Source organism: Adelges cooleyi, unplaced genomic scaffold, assembly GCF_023614345.1.
Source record: "Adelges cooleyi isolate 19-005CV unplaced genomic scaffold, UGA_ACOO_1.1 ACOO_flye_CR_arks_rails_tigmint_CR_PRNA_23, whole genome shotgun sequence".
NCBI classification, from domain to species: domain Eukaryota; kingdom Metazoa; phylum Arthropoda; class Insecta; order Hemiptera; family Adelgidae; genus Adelges; species Adelges cooleyi.
Window position 1 is genome coordinate 5,992,962 of NW_026095893.1, and position 22,335 is coordinate 6,015,296.

At 29.7% G+C, this 22,335-nt stretch overlaps 1 protein-coding gene across 2 annotated transcripts in view; it reads left to right on the forward strand.

Annotated features, from left to right (window-relative positions):
- Nucleotides 1-1,641: 1,641 nt before the first annotated feature.
- Nucleotides 1,642-22,335, forward strand: part of LOC126835995 (protein amalgam-like) — a 192,256-nt gene continuing 171,562 nt past the window's right edge. Inside the window, exons 1-2 of one of the 2 annotated variants that reach the window (XM_050568925.1) lie at nt 1,642-1,889; nt 14,211-14,492. In XM_050568925.1, coding sequence (XP_050424882.1) covers nt 14,435-14,492 — 58 coding nt within the window. In that variant the 5' untranslated portion in view covers nt 1,642-1,889; nt 14,211-14,434. Of the gene's footprint in view, nt 1,890-13,269; nt 13,325-14,210; nt 14,493-22,335 lie in introns of those variants that run through there. The other variant, XM_050568926.1, reaches the window with a different exon arrangement.

Consider the following 22,335-nt stretch of genomic DNA (forward strand, 5'->3'; position numbering starts at 1 on the left):
TGTGAATTATGTGAATGTTTCAACTCTTAAATTACCCTTATATACGTATTTTTAATTCTGTCTAACTTAGTTAATATACATTCATATTTCAATAATTGTTTCTTCCATTATCTTTTCTTACTAGACAATTAACGATACCTAAGTACTATATATACATAAATATTTTTGTCAGTTACATTTGTTTTTCCAAGTTTTAAAAGTACACTATCTGGCATTTAGACTTCATCGAAATCAAAGTTTACTGTTTAGTGGTACAGAAGAGCCTTGTTTAATAGGATAGAAATAAAAAACATGTATATCTAGAAAATACCTAAGCAACTTATGGTTTTATATACTTAAGTAAAAAAATAATAAAATATTTCAAAATGCCTTTCAATACATTTTAAAGGAACCACCCTGGCACTCCCCCATATCTGCTAGTAGATCCAGGCGTCTTAACAAGATTTATGAAAATACTTTATATGCAGTATTTAGTAAAGTTATTCCTCTGTAATTATTGTAATTGAGCTTATCGCCTGTCTTATATTATATTATATAGGTATCACTATGGCTGTATTCCACTTTGCGGCAATTCTTCTTTTTCCCATATTCTGCTACATGTTTCATGGGTTATTTTATGGAGCCGACTGACGAGTTTTGAGAGGCTATAAATAACGAACAGTAAAACTTAGAGATAAGCGGTTTGTTTTATTCAAATTATTAACAAATACCGTTTTTGGGGTTAAGTTTTGAAAATTACATCCCCAAGATGGCGACCGTCAGCAGCAATACATTGTTGCAGGCGTTTTTGGAAGTTTTCGTGAGCTTTTCGGCACGTTTCGACAGCAACTTTTTTTTGTAGCGATGAGGCCCATTTCTATCTTTCTGGGGCTGTAAACAAGCAGAACTTTCGCTACTGGGCTGAAAATAACCCACGGGAAATGCCCTCCATTCTCCTAAAGTGACAGTGTGGTGTGCTGTATCCCAACTTGGGGTGATCGGTCCGTACTTTTTGAGGAGGAGAACAGGACCGTCACAGTCACTTCCGCTCGGTATGTTTTAATGTTGACAACTTATCTGCAGCACGAGTTGGAGGAAATGGCTGAAGATCATAACTTAAGAGATGTGTGGTATCAACAAGACGCCAAAAACGCCTGCAACAATGTATTGCTGCCGACAGTCGCCATCTTGGGGATGTAATTTTCAAAACTTAACCCAAAAAACGGTACTTGTTAATAATTTGAATAAAACAAACCGCTTATCTCTAAGTTTTACTGTTCGTTATTTATAGCCCCTCAAAACTCGTCAGTCGGCTCCGCCCCACCCTGTATATGTGTGTGTATCAAGTGATTTTTAGATTTTTTTTTCGTAAAAAATTGAATTTGTTTTTTAATGTTAACCTCCGCACAAACCAAACAGAACTTTGTAATTACTTAAGTTGAGGAGTGGCGAAGGGTAAAATGAAAATACATAATACACATAATATTTCATTCATTTTCCACTTCCTACCCAAGCTCGCCATTTACCATCGTGTGCTTACCTGTCCGCCGAGCATCCAGCACGCGTTAAGTGTCGCTAGGTTATGGTTGTGGCGTGTAGGGAGCGCTGCGGAAAATCAGGGGAATACGTCGGAAACTTTCCTGGATCTAGTGTGCCAGTATATCCGTCGCGGGTTAGTCACCAGTGGTGGTGCATTAAATATCGCCTCTCGGTCGTTACCGGTACGATCGCGTGAAGTTTAATTTTCGGAAACCTTTTTAGGTTTTACGAAAAGCGATATTTGGAAGTGTTTTTTTGGTGTTTAAGGGTATTTTTCAATATATAATTATTAGTGTTAGAGTGTAAGCGTATAAAAATGAGGGTACCCGTTACCACGACACGTATTTCTTGATCACAAATGGGATATGGTGGTGAGTCAAAGAGTTTAATTAATTAATGGCACCTTTAATAAATTATTATTAATGTTATTAATACAGTAAATATCAGATTACAAATTATCGTCAAACATTCAAATGATAAAAAAATGAAATTGAAGACTCAACAATATTTTAACCTCTTTTTAGTATTGAGAATGTGTTTGTTTTTACTTGTATTAATAACTAATACATTTTCAACCAATGGCGTACTTATGGGGGGGGGGGGTAATTTAGAACTTGAAGTAAATAAATAACAATATAATAATTATATTTTAATTTTTAAGTGTTTAGTGTTTTGTACAGTTTGTCTTTTGTTAACTATTAAATGCTCAAACGCATACGGTATACCTATTCTGATATTAAAAATACGAATTTACAGTAATTTTATTCCTAGCTATTTTACTGTAAACTGTTAAGAAGATGTACACATAACTGATAACACAAGATGTTCGGTTAATTAATGTTCGGGTGTACACAGATATACATTAGTACCTATATGTGTTTGATTATTAGAAAAAAAATCTTCTTAACTTTTCTGAAAAATTTTATTTACGAATAAGAAGCTATTTGTGTGTATTATTTTTTTACTATCCCCTCCCCCCAGAGCAAGATAGAATGTAAGCCACTGCAGTTTCAACTTATACATTAATTATACAAAATCTATTAAAACATATTTTGTATTTTTAACATAAAAATATGATTTCTTATTGGTACTCATGAAATAATTTACAAATAAATTAATAATTAAAATGTATAAATTATATTTTATTGAGAACTGTTTAACTGTGTACAATACGCAGATAACCTGTTTTAAACAAATTTTATAGGATAAAACATCTATCTCTTAAGTTTAAAACATAGACATTTTCAGTAATTTTTTTTAAACAGAAATATTAAAGCAAATATAGTATAATATAGAAAATATAGAAAATATAAAAATCTGTGTAATAAACAATAAGAGAATCTGCTTAAATAAAAGACATCACTCGAATTTTTAGTAAAACCCAGTATTCTTATTTAATTAAAATAGAAATTAAAACAATAATTGTGTTACTGAAAAAGTCTGGACTTCTATTGTGACCTAAAAAACGCTTACTATCAGGGAAAACTCACTGATAGCGTAGTATTTATGGTGAGGTTTTTTCAATAATTGCTTCATGTCGGTGAGTGGTGACACAACACTTCCGACTCTCTTCGATTCCTAGGTTTAATATACATAATATATATTATATTACATACATACATATTTTGATATAACAAATATACGCTTTATTAAAATAATAAATTCCTTGTCTGACTCATGAATATGAATTGGGAAAATTCAGTTTTTCTATTTGACTTAATGATTTTAGACGTTCCACACATTTTAATCAAAAAGACGTTTTTATGCGAAAACTTTTGGAGTTTACTAGGCCGAGGTCGGTGAAAATCCTGTATCTATAAATCCTAAACATAGGGTGTCCAAGAAAGAACATTTTTTTTTTAATGCAATAACTTTTTATTTTTAATCAGAATTAAAAAAATCGCATATGGTTGTGTTTAGGACATTCTGGAGTTTACGTATGAAACACGATATTGGGCATATGGATTCTCTACTAGCCCTATAGGCAATTGATCTTAAAGTTTGCGATGACGCGCTCACACATTTCGCCGTCCAGTTCTCACATCACTCTTCGGATCTCATTGTATGGGGACCAATGCTGGCCACCACGGTCTTGCGACCTAACCCCCTGCGACTTTTTTTTATGGGGTTACGTTAAGTCGAAAGTGTACGAGAATAATCCCCGTGATCTCACTCAACTCAAACAAGAAATCTCAAGAGTGATGGGAGAACTGGACGGCGAAATGTGTAAGCGCGTCATCGCAAATTTTATGGATAGATCAATTGCCTGTAGGGCTAGTAGGGGAAGGGGACATATGCCCGATATCGTGTTTCATATGTAAATTTCAAGATCTCTTAAATACAACCATATGCGATTTTATTAATTCTGATCAAAAATAAAAAAGTTATTGCATTTTTTAAAAAAACGTTCTTTCTTGGACACTCTATACATTTTATATGAAGACGCTACGCCTAACCGTCTTTTATTATTGTAGTTTACCGCGTAGACTTTAAATATTCTTGAATAGCTGTATTCTTGAGAAAAGGCAACCTAAAATATTAAACTTAATTTATACCTATTACTTATTGTATAATAAAATTGTATTAGTTGTTAAAATTAAGTAAGGATATTACTACTGTAGTGACCGTAGCATAGATAGCAAGCGAACCTATTTTTAAATATGTTTAAAACCTATTAAAAAAAAACATGATTTCAAAACAGAAACAATAATTTCAAAAGAGCAATGCTACGAATTGAAACGGAACAAAGGTCGAGATTTCATTTAAATTCCCCGGAGTACTACCGGCCATACATGTCTATTATTGTTTGGTCCCCAACAACGGTTTCGGCCTTTAAAGGTTGACCCTTTCAGTCATTGCCAAAGCTATTAAATAAGCCAAATTAAAATTTCACAATTTCGTTTTGGATGTATGTGAACGACACATAATAGGTGGGTAATTAATTATCAAGGTATGTGAACTGGGGACAATACTTTATACCTAAAGTTCTTTTTAACATTCATCCAACTGGGTGAAAAAAAAAGAAAGCGAGAAAATCGGAAAAAGTTAATGTGGCCTTTTCAAATACCAGTATCAGTATTCACATATCGCATTCAGCAATTTTAGTGGGATATCGATTATTTACCATACTTCGTGTAAGTTGAATTGTACTGTTTTACGAGTAAAATATAGAATAGATTTTTTAAAAACATACTCGGTAACAAACTACGGTGAAAAATTCGTGCATTTCGTAGGTATTTAACTTAGCAATTTTATAATATTAGAAGTTAAAAAGTAAAATACGTATTAATTGACGATATAAATGTTTTTGTAAATAAAAATAAAAACGTCTTTAATGAATTTTAGTAATAGTGTTTAATTTATATTATTTGGTTTAATAGGGTCCAACTAAGATTCATAATCATTTTATAATTTATTCTTAACAACAATTGGTATTTAGAAATTCTTTATTTTAAGGGCCTTAAGATAAAATATGTTTCTTTCTTCGTAGAAATGTAACGATGTATAAAAAATATATCGAAATACTAAGATACAAACTGGAAATAAGCTGACATGGAAACAGTTTATGGATTCTTTGCTTTTTGGTTCTAACGAGATTAATGGCTATTATTGATTCACCAGAGTATCAATATCCTTGGCATATGACTCAAAACAATTAACACAATAAAGTTTTTCGATAAATTTGTTAGTTACTTTTTCTATTTGTATTAATAAGTTTCTAATTTATTCTGTAACAAAAAAAGAACAGTCGTTTAGTGCTAGAACTAGACATTACCAATCCTTTATTACTATTTTGTAAATATTATTCTTGAAATGTTCACTGAGTAGGTTATTAACCAAATATATTATCTATATTTTAATAATTAAAAATTATTTTGATATTGTTGGATAAGTTACATTCATTACTAGAGTAATCAACGTAATACAAATTAAAAAACAAGTTTTTGGATCATAAATCAATATTTTATTAGTCAGCAGAGTACATTAGAAAATTAACTTGGGCGTCTACAGGCTTTAACAAATAATTATTATAGATAAGAATATGTTAGTGAACAGTTTAAAAAGGGACGGAATGCATGAGTTTGATTATCGGATAAATGTTCGACTAATTTTTTATATATATAATAGCAATGCGAAAAATAAGTCGAACATTTATCCGGTAATCGAGCCCAGACCTTCCACTTACCGGACGGCTGCTCTGTTCACTGTGCTACCTAATTAAGTTTAAAATATTTTTTTGAAAAATATATTTATAATAAACTGTTAAAGTAACCTAAATCTAGTCAGCAGTTTATATGAAAATTTAAGTGAACCACTTAATATTTAAACTAAATAAATTAAATTTTTTCTTTACAAAGTTTTTTTAATTCAATGTGATCTCAATTTTTCACCATTTTTTTTATTTTTATCCCCTTCTCAACTTTTATAGCAACTTTTCAAACCTAAATGGTAACGCATACATTTCATTAACTTTTAAAATTGAGAATAATGTCTAAAAATGTTGACTGGTCGATAACCAGTTTTGGAAAACTATTTTCGAAGTTATTGAAGTTTCAAGTTCAAGGCAGGAGAACAGGTGGAGTGTAGTATTATTTTTATCAGCGCGCATTTCCCAACCGCACTTGCCCTCCCAACTTTTAAACTCTTATAACTTTACAAATAGTTATCTAAAACTGGTTATCAACCAATCAACATTTTTAGTACATTATTTTCAATTAAAAAAGTTAATGAAATGTATGCGCTATCATTTAAGTTTCAAAAGTTGCTATTAAAAAAACTAAGTTGGTAGGGGGTAAAAACAAAAAAAAATGTGAGAAAATGAGATCACATTGTTTAAAAACATTATCGAAAAAACAAATTTAATTATTAATTAAATCCAGGGAGATATTGAGTGGTTTACGATATCATGGATCTCCCTGTATAATATACGTACTTGGGCGTGCCTATTTTGAAAATATATGAAAGTTTTTCAAACAACAAGTTGATATTTTCACTAACATTTATTAGCGACTAGTAGCTGTTTAAATAACATCACAACTGGACCTGCTATATTCACCCTGGATTTAGAGTTTTTTTTTAGTCCTTGGGCTACAGATTTACTGCTGACAAGATAACATACTTAACGTACATGCTGAGGATTAGAGCTGATCACTATAAAGGGCACGATAGATTAAAATTATATCAAAGCATATAATATAATGATGGTAGTATGTTAACGAGAGTCGAGGAAAAAAAGCTTATTGAATAACCAAGATGAGTTACCAGATCTGATTGATTTTTATGAAAAACATTTTAACTAAGACGTTTATATCAAGGGTACCTAAAGACTTTTGATCTCTTTCTAAAGATTAGTAGAACTCACGTTAAATTACATATCCGTATTTTTGTTCTAAGCTTTTTTTGTCATATATGAAATATCAAAATGGTCTCTGACCAACATAATAAGTATACTAAAATATCTACTAGTATCGTATAGCAGATCTGCTATTAATTAAAATAAAACCAAATAAATGATTGAAATGGTCATTAACAGGTTAATCGAAAATATTATTAGGTTATACTATCTGGCAGGCCGTTAAGAAGTGATCAAATAACGGGCATGTTCAAAAAACAGTCATTACATTTTAAGACACGCACGTCACGCCGCGCCGTCCTCCATATAAATAGAATACGATTAAATTAATAAAAAAAATGTTAAAAAAAGTTAGATATTGTTTATTCATATTGTTTTGAAACGACTCAATAATACTTTTGAATGCTTTACTCACTACTGAATAGGTATTAGTTTCTATTTATATAATGGCGCATATTCCAATATATGGGGATCCAATATTAGAATAGTTTTTCTTGACGGTGATGAAACTGAACTAATGAGTTTATATAGTTGGTTGATTAAATATTAATATATTCAAAAGATTATTAAATTTAATAAAAAAAATTAAAACTCAACTTAATTAAACGCACGTGATCAAACACCAGCTTGTAATTTTTATTTTTTTATACAACAACAAAGTGGGCTTAATAATTTTTAGCAAGAAAAGGCATATTTACTATCTGCTTAGCTGTACTGTGATAGTTATTTTATATAATAACATCTATTATTTGTTTTTTTTTTACTTTTAGAATGTAATTTTATGAAATTGTATTTTTATTATACACATTTTTGCTATAATATCGATTTTTAAATAATAAGGATTAATTAATATTAGACGTTATAATAAGTATATTCTCAAAAATAAGATATATTAATTGTCCGTGACAATAATTGTAGTGAGTAATACCCAAAATTAGACGCTAACGTTTTACTGTCGCTTACTCCATTTGTTTTTTTGAACAACTAGCAAAACGATATCTAATAATATATATAATATATATATATATATAGGTAATTTAGGATATTTTGTCAGCCTGATAACATAGAATCGTGTTTGGGAGTTTAGCGTCTTCAAACATTCAAACTTAGTAAGTGGACATTCAAATTCTTGTAAATAACTTGCAAAATATTGCCTTAGTCATGGGTTTGGTTTGACTACTTGGGTTGGCCAATTTCACATATACTAGACATTCTTATATTTTTCTGAATAAACGTAAAAAGAAACAGCATTACCGCAGTGGAAAATATAAGTAGTCAGCATGAAACCAACTGTATAAAATAAAAACACAACTTAAACAAAGAGCGTCTAGACTATGTTGCCGAAAATTGCAACGGCGCACTTAAAAGATACGGTAAACGATTATTTAGCAGCAAGTCGTTTTGTGGCTATTTGTGCGCCGAGTACATTTTGTGACAAACACAAGACTTATTGCTTCCTTATTGCTTTTGTGTTATTCATACAATCGGCGATGGGTAAATTAAATCATGCGCGTTCCGTTACGTCGGTTGATATAAACTTACGAAATATATTTTAATTAATTTTGTACTAAGAATATATTTTATAGCAGGCGTTTTTAACGAACGTTTGCTGCCACGAGAAGCGAGATTAAGATTTGTCCTTTTTTTATTTTTACTCAGACAAACAACTTCTTGAAGAAGCGAGGGGTTTCTATTTAATTGTGTGTTCGCTTGAAATGAATTCTACTAGATGTACTAAAGCGACAAAATCTGCATAATTATTTGTAGAAACCATGCTGCTTTTAGGGATGCAGAAGAAGTTTGTTCCTGTAGTAGATGACGAGCGACCGTTAAATGCAAAACCAGAGCATCCGAGTTCGAGTCCAAATAATTTTTTACTTATTATCATTACCGAACGGTTTTAAGCGGGCGATTAATAATAACTTTGGGAAATGATGGCGGTTATTTTGTCTCACACGATTCCGGATTAGTTATAATTAAAATATATTTTTGTATTATTAAAACGCGTACAGCGGTACGAGTCGATCAACGTACACGAGTGCATTTTTTATGTACAGTCATTCAAAATTATTAATGTATAATATTATGTACAGTTATTGCTCGTACAATGAACACGGTCGGTTTATGAGCATGGACGTTGCTATAGATTTCCGTTTTTTGATAACGCACTAATTAGTTATTACATAAGAGCTAAAACTAATATTTTAACTTAAATAGTAGAATTATAATCTTTCTTAAAATTAATCTTTAGGTCTTGTTAAACCATAAGCTAAGTCCGACGTCGTTTAACGTTTAATACATTGAAAAAATGTAATAACTCATATATGTTATTACAGTTTTGTGACGATAACGCAGACTTACCTTGCAATAATTTCGGCATCTCTTAATTATTAAAAAATGTCTAGTATTATCAGAACGGATCGTTTGCCGTTCAGCGGCAGCACATCAAATTCGTTTACCCTGCCATACTGGGCCAAAAGAAAATTGTATCTAGCACTTTAATCGTACCGTTTAGTAAATCAGAATAGCACTCGATTATAAATTAATTATCCACTAAAAAAATATTGACCTTAGTAATTTAAAGAATTGATTTTTCGTGATTTAGTATTTTTTTTTGTACATTTTTTGTTTTATTATAGTTTTATTTTTGTATTCCTTTTTTTATTTTGCCAGACGACACGATTTATCGGGACGAGGTTTACACGCAGTTTAGAAGTCACTGGGGGAGGGTGGCCATGGAATAACGTGAACGACCTTTAAACTTACTCTGTTTGCTTATGATGTTTTATTTTGGGTAGAATATTCGCTCGCTTAAGGCCGAAAAAAATAAATGAGTACGAATAACTTTTAACTATCTATGTAACAAAAACAATAATGACTAATATGAAGGGTACAGGGACAAAAACACAATAGCCAATTTTTTTAATCTTTAAAAATGTTTAACAACATATTATTAAAAAAATTATTGCTTCTAAACGAATTATTTTATAACACCAAAATTGTTATTTTGGAAAAAGTGACTTTTCTGGTTTCCTCCTGTACCCGCTTCATATAAAAACGACGATATTATTGTAATATGTTACAAGTAAAACGCAAATGCGGCGAGTAAAATTATGGTTCGATTATCAAGTGTATATGCACTTTTGTCGTATTAATTTACCTTATTCGTGTGTTTAGTTACACACTGTTATACAATGCGGTTTTCCTTCTTATGTCTTTACAACCCTAAACTGTGTCCAGCGATCTGCCATTTAATTTGTTTAATCTGACGTCGAAGACTGAAGTAATACGTGGTGAAACTGCGTTAGGTTAAAAAATCAATTTTCTTGTCGATTTTATTGTTGTCCATATTACCTCAATTAGATATTTAGTTTTATAAGAGTGGATTTTTAGCATAAATAAAAACAAATAAAAAGCTTACCACCATATGAGTATATGACTTTTTTTTTCTTTTGTAGCGAATATTTTACCAGAAAATAATTATTCTGTCTGTATAAAATAAATTGGCGTACCATCATGAAGTTGGATTTTAATAACAAGGTAGAACAAATGTTGTAAATGTGTTAAGAATAAAACATACACGGGATCACTTTACAGTTGTTATTGATATTACAGAGAGTTACCTCGATATTCTAAAATGTTTTTTATACGAAGGAACTTAGATGGTGTTAAAAAAATATAATATATATACAATTTTTTATTTCCGAGTATCGGCGGTTTGTTGAAAACCGTTTGTCCGATAACGTAGTCGATTCCCAAAACATATTTCTTTACCGCAAAACGTTATTTAGAGTTTCAACAATATAATATATGAACTGATATTCGACATACTTTAATTTTTCCAGAACATAATTATATTTTTGACTATAAATATACAACTTTATAATGTCAGTTTTTCGTTTTCAGGTAACCAATCGATAACGATTTTTTTTATCAATACATCCAGTTCTTACTTATACGAGTTAAACGTTAATTAACTAAAACTATTTATTTAGTTACACTGTACATTATAGTCTGGATAATATGATGTCATTATTGTTTGGTACCTGCGTAGTATGTCTGGATCAAAATAATAGGGTGTACTTAACTTTTCAATGTTCGTTTATTTTATTTTAATGGAATCGTATACAGTGATGATTTATTATAGTTGGACGCAACTTTTGTGCATGACGTTTTCGTCAATCAGTTCTGAAAATGTTCAACGCTTATGAGCTGGCGTCTCATTATAAGCCAAAGGTAGAAGTTTCAACACCGGAAAGGCCTCTAAATAAAGTAACCACTTTGTATTCAACTAACTTTTCTACGCATTATAATAAATTACTACATTTGTTTTTAATCGCACGTAGGCGGCCGTATCTTGGAGTTTCATCAGTTAAGTTTGAAACTTAAATTATTTATGAAAATAGGATGTACCGAATTTCGAGTGGTTCTTTGACTGTGTCACAAAGGTTATTTGAATACTTGATCAAAAGTCTATAGAAGGTGTTCATAACACGAAAACAAATATTATACTCTATCACTTGGCAATATTTTAACTGATGATATATACTTGATTATTTAATCACTGAAAAAAGGTATGGAACAATTTAAACGCAAAATGTTCCAAATTTAATTAGTGTAGGCTTTGAATACAATTTCTACTCACGATAATACTTAAGTATAAATAACAGTCTTAAGAGTTTTCTAGAGAATAATTTATTTAAATTATGTTGTGGTTAATTTATTATTCTGTTTGATAATAAATTAAAAATGAAATATCAAGGATGAGAGGAATTTTTTGCTCCGTTTTTCTTCATTAACTTCAAGCAAAAATATGTATTTTCAAAACTGATTAAAACATTAAAAAATAATGGTAGACATAAAACTTTAAAATAATGGCGAAGCTGACAACTCGAATCGAGAGTATATTGAATTAAAAAAAAAAAATAATTATTAATGAAGCTACCCAAGTACAAACTTCAAGATATGTACTCTTCATCGTATTAAGTAATAACTCTCTTTTTCTCTAACAAATGTCTAATTTATGATGTATTTTTAATAATTATAGCACAGATATACTTCGTATAAATAATAAAAACATGGTATAGTTCTAATAATAGAACAGTACTTGTTGATAATGACGAATACACTCAATGAATACTGGAGAAATAGGATACTGCGATGAATTTACTTGTATAGATGATATTTTCGTTTAATAAAAGTACGAAAAAAAAAATCCTTGAATAAAGAGTAAAGGTGAGCACTCGTGTTCAGCTAGAAACGGTGATATCAAATGTCTGTAATGGAAAAATATAACCAAGAGTATCCATCTATGGTCGTAGTAGGTGGGTGGACTGCGAGTCTTGGGTGAATGTTTAATTTCATAAGGTGGAGAGAGATTTACTATTTTTAATCAAGACGGCGGTAATGCTACGTTGGGGATAAGACGTGAACAGAAGATATATCGCCAAATTATTATTATTTACTCAAAAACGGCGACTAACGAAAACCGTTTGGGTTGTTGTCTGTACACGCGGGGCGTATGTAATTTAAGATAGACCAAAGACGTGCGTTTTAACAAAGACCGAAACGCACATTACTTTCATTTTGATAACAGTAATTATTTTCCTTAAGATTTTCGTCTTAAAAGGATGAACTGTATTTTGAAAGCATATAAAAACTTGACCATACATTTTCTAAAACAAGTAAATTTATACAGACGCTTCTAAAAGTTGATGAAATCGTAAATAAAAATTCAGATTAACACCTATTAAATTTCATTTTCATATTCTTCAAACGAACACGTCTTACGATTGAAGGGCGACATAAATTAAGGCATTCCTTTAAATCATAATAGTTCAAGTTATCGATATAATAATCGATATATAATAACTCAAGCAATCGAGTCTAATAAAAAAATTAAGATTTTATAAGACCAATTACTAACTTGACATTGTAAAATTGTAGGTTGTTGACGTAAGTGCCGACGTTTACCTTTTGCGACTGAGCCCTACTGACTCTTTTTTATACCTATGAATTAAACCATCCAGCTCATATATAATCATTTACAGTTAATTGCACTTTTTATATTTGTACAAAAATTATAAACCAACAGTTAACTTTAATATAATATGTTTGCATATCCAGTAAAACTTGTAACTTATGAAACTCTAGAAAAAAAATCGAGTTTTGTTTTAGAACTTATTAAAATATATATTTTTGTTTTAATCAATTTTCTATTCCAAATGTTGTCATAAGTATAATATACATAACTTTTTTTGTGTGTTACAAAGCTTTGGATAATAATAAAATAAAACATTTACCTATTTGAATGTACCTCAATATTCGACTAATGGGGATGTTTCAATTATTATTCTACAGTATCAAAAAAGTTTAATGAATTGCCCGTGCATTACATATTATCTGATAATTAAACACCGAAGACAGTTAATAATTGACGTAGTTATGCTAAAGGTAATAAATGCGTTAACACTATTTTCAAGTTATAAAAATGTAGTCATTAGTATAGTTGATATGTACAGGCTCGTTAGTCGTTACACATTATTATCGCAATTAGTTAAATGGTGCTGCGCTGTGGCGTAAGGAAGTATATACTCGTATGTATAATGTATATATATTTATATATATATTATTTTTTTTTGTATTATTAATAAAATATATATTTTAGATGAATAAGTAATTAGTATATACATACCCTTACATGCAACAAAAGTATTATTAGTTCTAAAATATAGTGAAATTATTGTTATAAAATGTTTTAAACTGTTTTATGCTGTATTAAAAATAATAATATGAATTCTGTACTTTACTGTCTGGGTAATTTTTATTAGGTTCCGTTTTACTGTAGATTAACAGTTAATATCTAATTACTTTATTTAATCCTTAATTATACTGGTACATTAGTTTTTATTATCAAAAACCAAAGAATTGATATATTAAGATCGGTTAAGATATTTTAAATCGGTTAAACGGGAATGATGTTGAAAATGTATAATTTAAAAAAAAACATAAACCAAATCAGTATACGTACTAAGTAACTTGACTTACTATTGATTGATAAAATACAATGGTCAGTTCCCGGCTGATAGACAATCGCAACAGTCGACGAACAAAATATTATGAAAACGATGAATATGTAACATTTATTATAATAGTACAGTCTTTTGCATATACCTTAAAAGCTTCTAGTGGAAATTAAGCAAAAATGTTTACGATTGAGTGTATACTGTAAAAACTAATAAATGCTATAGTGATTTTTACATTTTTTTTTAACATAAGTGTCATAAATTAAAGTACGCTGAATATTGTAAATATATTTTATCTTGTATTTGTGTTTCAGGTTTTTCTATTGGAACCGTGGCGATTTTATTATGATGATATTAAAGCTCATAGACGTTTTCTTGATAAAGTAACTTGCCTTTCTTATTCGTTCTTTTAAATTTTAATTAATTACATTCCGGATACCAATTTGAGTGCGAATAAACATTATATACGTGTCCCAAAGTAAAATACAATAAATAAAGAAAATTACATTTTGATCAAACTACTATTACAATACAAACCATGCAACTCCGGCTCGCTTTAACATGGCTAATGGCGTTACACTGGATCTCTTATACAGGTATGTCTAGTTTATGAGTACGATATTAATAAGTCTGCTACCAAATGAAGTAGAAGTAAGAGGCTTTTGTGCACTTGACTTAAACAATATACCACCTGCGTTTTACCGTCGGATGTCTTTTGATAAACGGGAAAAGTTTTACTAGTCAGTTAGGGATCAATCAGCCGGGTCAACACAAAACAATGAGTAGGTGTATAGTATATTCAATTTGGAATAAATTACTAGAAAAACTAGGAAATATCGGCACACCAGTAAAAATCGTAAATCTAACTAAAAAGCAAATTGGTTTAAAATAAAATAAAAAGTATATCCTTTGTAAATAACATCAAAGAACATCTGGTTTATGTAACCCAGTAGTTTTGAATACTTCTCAAAGCCATTTGGGACGATGTATAAGAAAAAAAAAGTATTTATCTGCCAAGTTTGTATTTAAAAAGTTTTTATGTGGTCAACATATTTTTTATCTTGGTTTCTTTTTGTCACGGGATCGGAACAATAAAAGATGTCCGCTTAGTAGGTTTACAAGAAGGAAATGTATTTTCTTGTTCGGCAGTTTTACTAATGGCGTTGGGAAACAAAGAAATTTCCCTAAAGGGCTTACGTGTTATGGTCGATGAAATTCGTATTCTCTGTTATTCGTTTTGTTTTTTTTTCCGTCACCCAATCTGTTTATCAATGCGAAATGAGTTTGAAATTGGTAACGTCGTTCAGAAAATAACTAGAAAAGTAATATATGTATATTGTACAAATGTTTTTATTGACGCTATAGAAGGATGGCAAACGGGTAAAGATTGAAAAGCATCCATATTATACGCTATGGGGAAAAAGAAAAAGAAAATTGCGTTTTTGTTCGGTCAATAAAACTTTACAACTTATTACTTCCACAAAATCTATCCTATGTGAAATCGAAGGGAACAACCGTAAATGAACTTAAAACACATAGGCGTATAATAATGATAAAAAAAAAAATACTGACAAAGAGATTGATAAGACTTTTGAAGGAATAATTTAAGAACATTAGTCATTACTTCCAAATTCCAACTTCCAAGTGGGTGAGGTGCTGAAGTTATTTTCGGCGCGTTTATAATTTAATGTTTCAAACAAGCGTAAAAAAAAAGTTTTTTTCTTTTAATTTATACAGATAAAATTATATATTATAGGTAAATAGCTTTAAATATATTAGTTGCGCAAAGCGCTATCAAAAATTAATCCCCTGATCCATTATTTCAAGAGAAAAACAGTTATACATTTTTAAATGAAAAATCTAAGCAAATCTGTTAATTTTTTTAGGTTTGGGTTTGTTTTTGAAATATTTTATTATTATAAAATTATTTTCTGGTACTCTGTGCCTTATTTATTCTCAAAAAAACAAGAAACACTAAAATATGTTTATAACACTAAAATTCATAATAATATTTATAGTTTTAAGGTTTTTATTTGTAAATTATAAATTGATAAAAAATAATAATATGGAGTGCAAAATAAGCAAAGTATTAAGTATTCACTTTAGTTTGACATAACACAATTATGCCGAGTTAAAAGAAACTTGTCCATCTTATGAATTTACATAAATTATACATTAATTGTAAGTGTAAGAATCGAATCAATAAGTTTTTTTTAAAGAAATAAACAATCTCTTGCCTCTTGGTTAATATATTCTAAGTGCATCTTTTTCCTTTACAAGCATCCCTTTTCAAATTGCTTATTTACCCAATTTATTCGGACTGTATTTTAAATCGTGTTTACAAATAATAATAAGGCATTTCTTAAAATGTATTAACTTATATATTTATTTAGATTTCAAACATTAATAATAAAATATTTTGACTGAGAGAAAATGGTTATTGAAAAAAATAATTAATTATTTATTTTGATCCATAGTTTTATAATATTGTTATTTCTAATAATGTATGTTATTATAATATATATCGTTATTATTTTTCTAATATTAGGTTTATAATTCCAACTTTAAAACAATCTTTCTAATAATTGTGGTACATAACATAAATCGTTGGAATAAATTATAAACTGTAAATAGGAATAGGAAACCACTTACATTATTTAGTATGATTAAATTATATTTTCCAATTTAAATATTTAATAATATTTTAGTAAACTATGACTAATTTATCAATGAGAATTAAAAATTACACAGTTTTAAGTATACTTAGCACTCCATAAAATGTCGCCCTACCCGACTTCAACCGATGACTTTAATTTAAGTAAGCGTAAGACTATTGATTACAATTTTATAAGTATTTTTAACGTTGCAGTCAGTGGGTAAGCAATAACACGAGATCCAAATCATATTATGAACGTAACTAAAATATGCGTAAAGTCAAAAACAGGGTTTGAATGACATTGGTGTCACATTATGACTTTTTAGTTTTCTTTTTAATTTTAGTAATTTTGTAATCTTAAATAATAATGAATAATGATACAATAATATAGCGTGACAAATAACATTATTATTACCGGATTAAGTTTGTAAATTTTGTTCTGTATTTTAGATTAACAACAATTTTATATGCCTTTGAAAATCGAATAGCATTTTTTGTGTATACAGTTTGTATCATATCAATAACTAATTGCTAAAAACAAGTTAAAAATATTTACTTAAGAGCAAGTGCGGCTGAATAAGTGCGTAAATAAAAGTAATATTAAGGCTAAGCCTCTTTCTTTACTAACATTTTTAAGCACTAATGATAGTTAATATTTTAAATGTAAGTTTTCCAAAACTATAGTCAGTGATTAAATTATTATCAATAAATTGTACTTGACTTAAAAGAGAATCTTCATAAAATAATAAAACTGGAACTAACAATTTTTAAACAAGAAAAACTAAAAAACTTCTATAAATAAATTTAGTACCTTAGATTTAGTTGATACATTTGTGTGTGGTTTACGGTTATATTTGGCTAATTTGAATATTGATTATAATTGTATCAGTATATCCTCTTGACACAAGTTTTATAACAAGCATTTGTATTACTATGTTCATATCAGTTAGTCATTAGAGGATTTCAGTGACACAACGCAGGACACATGTGTAAAGAAATGTACATTGATCATCCTTTACTAATATTCAGACAGTTGTCACGAGCAAATCCGTCCACAGAGGTGAAACTGTTGGAGTTTTTAGACGCAGATAAGCGAAACCAATCGCGCTTATTTTAACTGAGGTCTAGTGAGAGGGCTTTTCCGGACTCTTTAAAAATGAAAACAAAATTTGTGAGAAGTTAAGATAAAGGAAAGAGAATGTCAGTTTATTTTTATCATAAAGTAGTCGTCGCTTATTGGACTCACGGTTAATTGACATATTCGTCTAAAGAACTAAAACAGTCTCAAATCGCACGTATATTATTAACACATAGATAAAAAAATTGGTTACTCGACTGACTAGACCGATTAATTGGGTCAACTGAATCGTGGAGTGGCGGCTAATGTGTCTAAAATAAGGTTATTTTTACTTGGTATTAGTAGTTTTGAACTTGTAAGTTAAATGTTTCTAGGTAAAATATTAAAATGTCTTCAGAAACTTGAAATACATTGCAATAAACATTTAATAAAAAGTTAAATGGAAAAATTGAGTTGAAAAGGCTCAAAGTTATTTTTCTAAGAAAGGTATTACATATTATATTTTAACAGCTTGCGTACGAGTCCGCAACACCACGGGATACATTTTTATATATGGCAAGTAAACATATCAAGTTTCTGGCTAATATTTTAGTGTTTTCATAATATCTGGCCCAAACCAATTCATAGAGAATTTGGCCCCTTAAATTATTGAATTATTATTCATTTTTATTTTGAACGTTGTAAATACAACATAATATATGCCCCCAGTATATTAAGAAGCAGAAACAAGCTAGTATATTAAAACATCAAGTTTCTGGCTTATATTGTAGTGTTTATATCTAGCTTAAAACAATTTATAGAGAATTTGGGCCCCTAAACTCCCACCCCTACCTCCTACCCCTATCTCTCACCCCTAACTCTCACCTTTAGCTCTCACCCCCTAATTTCATCCCTTATCTCCTTCCCTTATCTCTCTTATCAGATAAATCAGCTGTTATTTTTCATTATGATAAGCGGTGTCGGTGTCGATTTTCTGTGTGTGTACCATAGCAAAGACATAAAAATGTCAATAATGTAAATGAAAATACTTATATAAATAAAGGACTGGGGAAAAACGATCATGAACCCAAAGTTTTCAGTATTGCAGTGTTAAAGTTTCACAACTTAAAAAAGATTCGGAGATAAAGTATTTAGTATAAGATAAAATATAACGCACATAAAATAATATTGTTCTTTAACTATCTTTATTGATAAAAAATTGGCAAGTAATTATGATCGTTTTTTTCCGTAGCCCTTTAAATTTTATAAATAAATCAATAATATTAAATATAAATTAGCACATTTTTTTTTTAATCCTTCTAATTTATTATAAAAGCAACCTGTCGGGTTTCACTATACTGTTTAGCCATTATAGCACATTTCAAAATAACAATCTATATAATTAGTCTTATAGCTCAACTGTTATTAGAGTATTTCAGGACATAAATTATTCATTTTCTAACAAGAGAAAATTGCATTGACAACTTTAATCAGTTCATATGAAAGCATTTTATTGTTTCTTATAATACGCAATTATAAATGTAAGGAAAAAATAAATTACTTTTCGCATCTCCGCATTGTTTACCTTCAGTTTCCCTTTTCTATATTAAGTTTATTCTTGAATAACATTTTGTAAGTACAGTCTGCACAATAAATTAATCAAATATACGGCATACTTACCTACCTACCTACCAGGTCTACTCTTTATAGATAAGTATTATCATCTCAACGGAAGTCATTTTTTGATATTAATTTATTCACTTGATGTCTTTAATCTCTTTTAAGTTCTAATATTGCGTGAATCAATACTTCCCTCTAAATTTCAAACAGTAATTATGTATTTCAAAATTTTCTTTTGTCTTTTCCCCTCAATAATTCGATTCCATTGTTTGATATTATACAATAAATATGTTACCTATTTTACGTAATATTATAATTTGAAAACTAATTGTATTATTACTTCTAAACGAAATTGAATAAAAAAAAAAGATACATAAAAACAATTTGTATACAAAATTTATGAAGATTTCGCTTTACTACTTTATAAGTAAAAGTTTTTAAAATAAAAATAATAGTGTGTGTTAAGAGTACGCGCGTGGGAAGTGAAACTTCTGTCGGTATTTTTTCGGGTTCTTTTTTAAAAAACACAAAAAAAAAGTTTTAGATTTACTTTATTTCATGAAGAAAACATAAATACATTTAGATTTGTTAGAAAAAGTTAATATTATCATTTTTCTTTTATATTTTTCTATAATTATTAATTATATTTTTTCAATTTCCATTGGTTGGTTTTTATTCGGGCCAAGTGGTACTAAAGTTATTATTGGCTTATGATAACTAAAATAGGATATGTAATTTTTTGATTGAACATTATTGAGATTCCGTATAAGACTGCATCGATTGCTGTTGTGCCTGATTTGGTAGTAGGTATGGTCGGATGACGGTAAAGTACACTATTATTTACGAATAATATTATTATACATATTATTCGGATGAAATAAAGTTCAGTATTAAAGTAAAGACACCCAGACAGCACAGGGGTGCTCGCGTGACTAAATAAATAAATATTATCTATTACTGAAAAAACTTATTTGGATATCGGTTAATAATTAATATTGATCCAATCAAATAGGTAATAATAACAGACATATTATCGCTCATTTTGTTTTAGTAAAATAATTTATTTAAAAAACAATGCATGACTAAATAAATAGTTGTAGTCTATTAGGATTTAATTAAATTAATTCTTAGTAAAATATTAGCATTACTACAGCACGTTGGTACAGATACCAACATTATAAAAAACAAATACATCAATATTTGTGTGTAGGCCAATGTTGTTTTATAAACGGACGTTATATAGTTAATAATAAAAAGGACATATTGACAGAGTGAAGAGAACTTCTAGTGGAGAACTCCAACAGAATTAATTAAAAAAGTTTAAAAAATACTTAGGTATCATCTAATCTGAGCTTCCAGAAACATAGAGATAGTGTCTCATGTAGAGCGCTCAAGGTGCTTGAAATCATTAAGCAAATGACCCTCGAATATAAACTTTCAACATCCCTAAAAACCCTATGCTTCATATTGCTCCATGGTGCGCTAAATACAGATTAGTTGTGTATGACCCTTATACGGCTTCTGATTCAGCGCAGTTAGAACGGGTCTAACGGATTTTCTTAGCTTTTGCGGCTTATATATTTAAAATTACCCCCTCATGATTACTTTGTAGTACGAAATTGCCTGGGCCTGAGTACGTTAACTGATAGACGCTTGGAAGCAAATCTTTCACTTTTCTCAAAAATACTCCATGGTGCAGTAGATAGCCCGGCATTGTTAGCTGAGGTAAAGTTCCGTGTCCCTATGCGTTCCTTCCGGTCCCGAGCTCTATTCCATACTCAGATACACCACACCAATTTCGGCCACTTTCGGATAAGAACCGTGGCTGCCACTACAGCTGTAGATAGACTGGTTGCAAGTCGGCCTATATCTCGCAATGTTCACACAGATTTGTAGGCCTTTCTTAAGATGTTACCTTGTGATTAGTAGTATAGAAAAGTTGAAAATCGTGTTAACTTGAAATATTTGGGTTTCTTTAATTTTAACAGTCTTCATTTAATTTCACTGGCAAAACTTGTAAGCAAAATATACATAAAGCACAAAAAACAAATAAGTGACCACTCTGGGAAAGAGTATAGCCGAAGAAAATTATTGCTCAGGGCGAATTTGTGATGAGAAATCTGTAAAACGAATTTTTCCGAATCACTGAACTTAGTTTGGAAGCATAAGCGAATTCTCCGCTTATTTATTATTGTCGTTACTGCAAAACTAATGTTATTGTGCCCGTGTAATTGGTTGTCTTTACTCTTCGGCAGTTACTACTGTACAGTATAAGCTTTTTTAAATCTCGTAACTCGAGATTTGGGGCGGTTTAGTCTTACTAAAGTAAAATACTTCAGTAGTAGGCACATCAACTAGGCCATCAGAATATTATTTAGATATTTACTAAGTGTAGAATGATTTTTATTTTTATTTTATTCGATCAGATTGTATTAGTGTAAGGGTAAAACTTTTAAAAACCCAAGCATGACAATTGAAATAAAACAAGATTTTATGTTGATAACTTTAAGCTAGTGGCGAATAGGGAAAAACCAAATGCTACATGCTAATAGTAAGAAGATAGCTTAATCTTAGCTTAATTCTTAGCTTTAATAAAAGTTAATATACAGGTAGATCAGATTTCATACCCATACGGCATATAGACTTTATTGATTTTTGTTGCTTGTTGACTTGGCAAGCGTTTTTCATTGAGCTAGTTAAAGACAAAACCCGAAAATATTTTCTTTTTTTTCACAAAGAAGTTGTTTAAGCAATTGATATTTTCTGAATTAATTGTTTGGTAACTGAAACCATGATTGGGATTCCGTGAGATGGACTTTTCCCCTATTTTTAGCGAGGCCTACCATTACGCTTCAGATTTACCTCCAGCAAACGGCACCCACATGAATATCTATGGAATTATGCTAATTAAGTTAAGTGAGTAAGTGACCATATTAAATATATATATATATATATATATAATAAAATTGAGATTATGATTTAAGGTTAATATAAATATTGATTAATAAAGAAGTTAAAGAAAAGTAAATGTACAGCGCAGTCATCAAAAAGCGCGTTTCAGTGTCTGCGCTGGTTAATTTCAAGTTGATTATAGTACCTAAAATTA